This window comes from Plasmodium gaboni, chromosome 12 (genome assembly GCF_001602025.1).
Source record: "Plasmodium gaboni strain SY75 chromosome 12, whole genome shotgun sequence".
Classification (NCBI taxonomy): domain Eukaryota; phylum Apicomplexa; class Aconoidasida; order Haemosporida; family Plasmodiidae; genus Plasmodium; species Plasmodium gaboni.
Genome location: NC_031492.1, coordinates 318,841 through 325,715, shown reverse-complemented (window position 1 = coordinate 325,715; position 6,875 = coordinate 318,841). Strand labels below are relative to the sequence as shown.

At 16.9% G+C, this 6,875-nt stretch overlaps 1 protein-coding gene across 1 annotated transcript; it reads left to right on the top strand.

The window, feature by feature from the left end:
* Positions 1–3,203: 3,203 nt before the first annotated feature.
* On the top strand, positions 3,204–6,308 carry PGSY75_1208800 (putative zinc finger protein; the record flags this gene model as incomplete). Its single annotated transcript, XM_018786679.1, has 1 exon — positions 3,204–6,308. One exon carries the CDS (start codon positions 3,204–3,206, stop codon positions 6,306–6,308), a length of 3,105 nt encoding a protein of 1,034 aa, XP_018640544.1.
* Between the last annotated feature and the right edge of the window lie 567 nt (positions 6,309–6,875).

Below are 6,875 nucleotides of genomic sequence, written 5' to 3'. Positions count from 1 at the left end.
AAAAATTCAAAAAAATTCAAAAAAATATTAAAAAGAAAAAAATAAATGTAAATAATTAAATTTGTTAAAAATAAAATAAAATTTGTTATATAAAAATAAAAGTATATTTTATGTATATTATTTATATATATATATTTAATGAAAAGAATAAAATACAAACCTATATAAAGTTCCTTTTGTGATAAATTAATTCGTGTTCTCTTACGAAATATAAAAGATACACCAAAAAAAAAATATAATAATAAATAATAATATACTTAAGCTAATACAAATATATATGTATTTAATTATTTACATATACTTATAAACCTTTGTATATATATTTATATGATCTCATTTTTTTTTTTTTTTTTATGGTTATACTTTTATATTTTTAGTATGTGTACTATAGTGCTTGTATCTTACATAAAAAAAATAAATAGAGATACATAAATGTAAATTAAATAAATCAATATGACTTTATAACTAGTAATAGACATTTTACTAATATAAACAAAATATATATATATATATATATATATTTATTTATTTATTTATGTTTGAATAATGTTGAGTTGTTTTATTTATTACCTTTATGAATGATATCTGTCATAAGGTTGCATGTAATAACAATATTTTATTCTTTTTGACATATACATATATTAATATGAAATATTCTATAATATTTCGATTTATCAACATTTTTTTCTTTTTTTTTGAAAAATGACCCTATTTATAATGAATAAAATAAGAATATATATTGGAATATTGTCTTTAAAAATATATATATATATACCTTTATTAAATATATGTTATTTAAATTGTCATCCTTCCTTCACACAATAATAAATGTGTAAATATTGTTCATAAAGGGGACATATATATAACTTATCTTTCCTTTCCTTTTTTTTTTTTTTTTTTTTAATTTTACATATATATATATATAATATTTATAATATATTAAATACCTAAAATTATAAAGCATGCTGAAACAAATACATGGAGAAACAGCTCCAAAAAAATAAAACTTTTTCTCTTTCCACTTTTTTCTACAAATATTTATGATTTTCTACAAATATTTATGATTTAATTCTAATCATGAAATGCATTTTAAAAGTGTGGATAAATAATTCACAAATGTGTACATATAATATATATATATATATGTATCAATTTTTTTTCTTTATTTTTTACATTTAATATATCCACAATTTCTTCCAGTGTAGTACTCAATTTTTTTTTTTTTTTTTTTTTTGCATGTAATGTAAATTTAATATCTTTAAAGCAGGCTAAAATAAAATAAGTGCAGGAGTTAAATGTACGTTTTTTATTTTTTAATTTTCATTTTTTATTTTTTAATTTTTTTTTTTTTTTTTTTTATTTATCATTTGAAAAAAGGTAAATAAATAAAAAATTAAAATTTCAGCTTATGCATATTTAAACAAACTAAAATACAAAATAACAAAAAAATATAATACATTTATATTATATATATTTGTGTATTATATGTTTATATTTACTTTAAGTGAAATATCGAAGCGATAATACAAGATTATATTATTTTATTATATGTAAAAAAAAATATATATTTTCCCTTTTTTAAATTATTATTATTTTTTTTTATTATTCTATTTTAAGAATGAGTATTTGAAAATAAAGAAAAGCTAATTATTTTATATGAGAAAGAACATAAAATATATGAAAATAATGAAGCTATTTTTTTTTTTTAAAAATACAACATATACACATAAAAACATATATATATATAATATATTGCCAATAATTCATTATATAAAAAGATATATACAATCGAATGCATATTATTATATATAACACAATATATTTATTTACCAATATAATAAATGTATTGTATATACAAAATAAATAAAGAACATTTATAATATATAAATAGTCTGATGGATGGTTTTTTTTTTTTTTTTTTTTTTTTTTTTCTTGCAATGATTTTAAAAGAATAAAAAAAACAAATGTTTTTTTCTTAAAGCTGTGTCTTTATATATATAAATATATATATAATATACAAAGGTAATGAAAAGAAATAATATAAAATAAAAATATAAAATTATTCCTTCAATATTTTTTATATATATATAAAAATACATTTTTATTTTAATATGCTTACTTAATATTTCTTTTTTTTTTTTTTTTTTTTTTTTTATGTTATATATAATTAGAGAAAAGAAAATACTCTTTTCATTTTAACATTCATTTATAAATATATATGTATTAAATTTTATTATATATAAATTATATAATATATATATATATATATATATATTACTTTTTTTTTGTTTATTACATATATATAATAATATATGTAATAATACGTAGATTAATTTTTCATGTTTATAATATTTATATATTAAATTCATACATGCCCATAATATTTCAAATTATTTTGTTATATATATATATATATATATATTATTAATATTATATGTATGTATGTAGTATGTATTTTTTTTTTTTTTTTTTTATGAGTTTATTATTTTTATTTTTATTCTATAAAATTAATATAAATATTTTTATATGTCCTTTTTTTTCCTTCATAATATTAGCATATATAAATAAATAATATGAAATATATTTATATAAATAAGTATATATAATATTTTTTATTATATATATTAATTTTTTTCATATATAATAAAAAAAAAAGTAGTTATACTTAATTATAAGAGAAGTACCATTTTTTAATTTGAAGTGGGGAAAAAAATAATATTATATTAAAACAATATATTTTATTTTGTTGATTTTGTTTATTATTTTGTTAAAATAATTATAAGTTATTTTATAATATATATATATATATATATATATTTAGATAATATTTTTTTGTTTTTTTTTTTTTTGTTAATCCCTTTGTTGTATTTTCCTTTTAAATATGAAAAACAAATATATTTGAAAAATCAACGAAAGGAAAACTCTAAAATTATATATTTTAATGAGGACAAAATAAAATAAAATTATATATACATAATTATAAACTAAAAATTTTGTATAATAAACAGAAGTGATAATAATATTATTTTATATGTATATTATATCATATATTATTATACAATATATATGATATAATAATGAAATGACAAAAAAAAAAAAAAAAAAAAGAGAAAGAGGAAGAAGAAAAATATTCATTATTGAATATCTCTTCTTTTAATAGTATTAAATGTAATAAAGAAAAGTATCATTTCTTTAATACAACAATGAATATAAAAAAAAAAAATAATTGTGATGATAATAATAGTACCCGTGTTGGGAATAATATAAATAAAAATAAAGATAATATAAATAACAATAAAAATATTGTATGTCAAAATGCAAAAGAGAAATCATCTCTTTTGAATCTGAATATACATGGGGGAAAAATTGAACATGAATGTTTAATAAATGATGACATATTTATATCTACAATTAAAGAAAATGAATTAAATAATATACATATTAATAAAACGTGCAGTTTACAAGATGAGGAATATTATAATGTTCATTTAAAAAATAAATTTGAAAAAATATATATTCATTCACATGATAATAAAATGATAAATGTTGATGAAGAAGGCGAATATGATCGCAACGTGAATATTAATGGAAATGAAAATATAAATGAAAATATAAATGTAAATACGAGTGAAGGTGTAAATGAAAGGATACATGATATAAGTCATAATTATGAAGGAAACCTTCCCAATAATCATATATCTAATAATAATAATAATAATAATAATAATAGTAATAATGTTATTAATTCTTCAAATGAAGATAATGATGTACATGTAAGTGTTCCCTCACAGAATAATTATGTGCAAAAAAAAGAAGAATATCAACAAAATGAAAGAACAAATGAGGGTGTAAATGATATAAATAATGATGATAAGACAAATAGTATAAATAATAATGAACATACAAATAGTATAAATAATGATGATAATACAAATAGTATAAATAATAATGACCATACAAATAGTATAAATAATAATGACAATAGAAATAATAATAGTGATGTGAGTGCTTCTTCGAATGTAAGCCCAAGAGAAGGAGAAAATGAACATAGTAGAGAGACAAACAATATGAACAGCAGAGGAATAAGCTTCATAGAAAATGATCATAGTAATATATCTAATGAAGATGATTTAAATTATTATGTTATTACTATAAGAGAAATAAGAAATAATGATTTAAATAGAAGAGATGTAGATAATATAAGTGTTGAAGACGAACATATATATTCATATACAAAATGTTTTATTAGTAAAATATTGGGTTATGATATAAAACCTGATTTAGAAGAATATAATATGAATAAAATAATAAGAAGTATTTTATTTATCTTAATGTTATATATTTTATTTTGTACTGAATTTCTTTTTGTTTATAAAAATTTATTAAAAATAAAAGTAGATAGTAAATTAGTAATGATTGAATCTAATTATAATTCAACTTTTGTATCTAATTTTTTATATCAGTTTAATGAGAATGATTTAAAAAAATCATTAGTTACAGAAAATATAATAAAAGAAGAAATAACAAAAGGAAATTTTATGTTGTATAATAATATGTGTGTAATTTTAAATAAATTAAATATTAATTGTAATAATTTCTCAGATTATTATAAATTAAATGATAATAATGATAATACCGAACATCTTATAGAAAAAACTATTAAATTATATCAACAATTAAAAAGTAAAGATATTTTTGTATATAAGATGAAAGAATCTATATTTTCTAAATGTAATGATGTGTCCAATAAAAATTTAAATAATGATGATAATTATATATTTATATATGTTTCTGAAAAGAAAATATTAAAAATTAGTGTTTTATTTTTGGTACTCACCATATTCTTTTTGTGCTTAAGAATAGCATTAATAATTTCAAGGATTTTATATGATATCATATTATTCATATATATGAAAGGATTTAGATTATCTATAGAAAGTAAAAAAAAATATCTATCCAAATATATATGGTCAGTATCTACTTTATATTTATTAGAAATTATATTGGGTGATGAATGTATAGTATGGTGGCTTCATGATATTGATCCAATTTTTAGTTATCACTTTCAATATTTTATATGGATTATATCTTTCCTTAGCTTTGGAACCTTTATTCTTCATAAAATTTTTAAAATATGTGCATCTCGTTGGGATAATATAAATGATAGGGTAAGTATAAACCATCACGATAATAATACAGATCGTAATACCTTATTTGGTAACTCTATACATATGAACCCATTAAATGATAACCCTGAAGCTAGGACTACTAGAGATGAGAACCGTCAAAGTGTAAACCTGACCAATAATAATAATAATAATAATAATAATAATAACAATAATAATAACTATAATAACAATAATAACAATAATAACAATAATAACAATAATAACAATAACAATGTATATACTGAATTTCCAAACAACAATAACAATGTTTATACTGAATTTCCAAACAACAATAACAATAATATAAACTGCACTTCTATATCTCTTTCTTTAAAATGTGTACACGACTTTCTCTATGGAGCTAATATTATGTTTGCATGTATTTTCTTATTATTGAATTTGAGCAAGGTTCCAGTAATTATCATTATAGTTACATCTGTAGTTTTATTTATAGATATATTAAATGACACATATTTAGAACAGGTTCAATTAACAGCTACAATAACGAATGCAACGTTTCAGAGGCCAAGACGAAAGAAATTTTATATTATTGAAAATAAGAAAAAGAAAAGTTTTAAGAATATATTTTTAATGAGAATAAATGAACATACCTATCGAGACGTAACCGTAGATACAATAAATAAAAATGATAAGAAAAATAAGGCTAACAGTCAAATACCTTTTAATCATAAGAATAACAATAAATATTGGGATAATAAAAATGGTATATTTAATATACGTAATATTTTAAACAAAAAGTATTTAAACAAAAAAAAAAAAAGTTTTAAAAATACAGTAAATAAAAATAATGAAAATGATATCCAAGATGAAATTAAAAATAATAATAGTAATAATAATCTGCAGGAAAATTATGAACTTAATAATTCAATTATATCAACATATGAATATTGTGAAATATGTGATGAACGAAATAAAAATGTTGTATTACACCCATGTATGCATGGAGGTTTTTGTGAAGCATGTATTAGATGTATGATATTTAATTCTTTAAAATTAAAAGATACATATCCCTGTTGCCCTTTATGTAGAAATCCTATTGAAAATGTTTATAAAATATCTTATGAAGATGATGAAAGAAAGGTTCAAGCTAATAATATATTAACCATCAAAAGAAAATGAAAGTGTAATAATTAAAAACGGTATAAGTAAGAAATAGGTAATATATTTATTAATAATAATATATTGATAAAAAAAAAAAAAAGTAAATCTTTTTCATAGCATTTGTAAATATTAATATATATATATATATATATATATAATATATATTTCTTACCATTTGTACTACTATTATTTCCTTTCATTCCTTATTTTTTTTTTTGTTCCAAATATATATAATATATATATATTATTTTATATTTCATAATTGAAGTTGTTACATAAACCTTTCTAAATTTTTTTTTTTTTTTTTTTTTTTAAGATTTTTATTTGTTTTACCGAAATGAAATATATTTTGTATATAATATATTTATATGCTTAATATTTCATTTTTTTTTTTATTTTTTTTTTTTTTTTTTTTTTTTTTTTTTTTTTTTTTTTTTTTTTTGTTTTTTTTTTTTTTTTTTTATTTGTTTTATTTTTTTTTTTTTTTATATTTATAAAAATAAAAAAATTAATTTTTTTTTTTTTTTTTATTTATTTAATTTTTTATTTTTTTTAAAATTTTTAATTTTTTTTTTTAATTTTTAT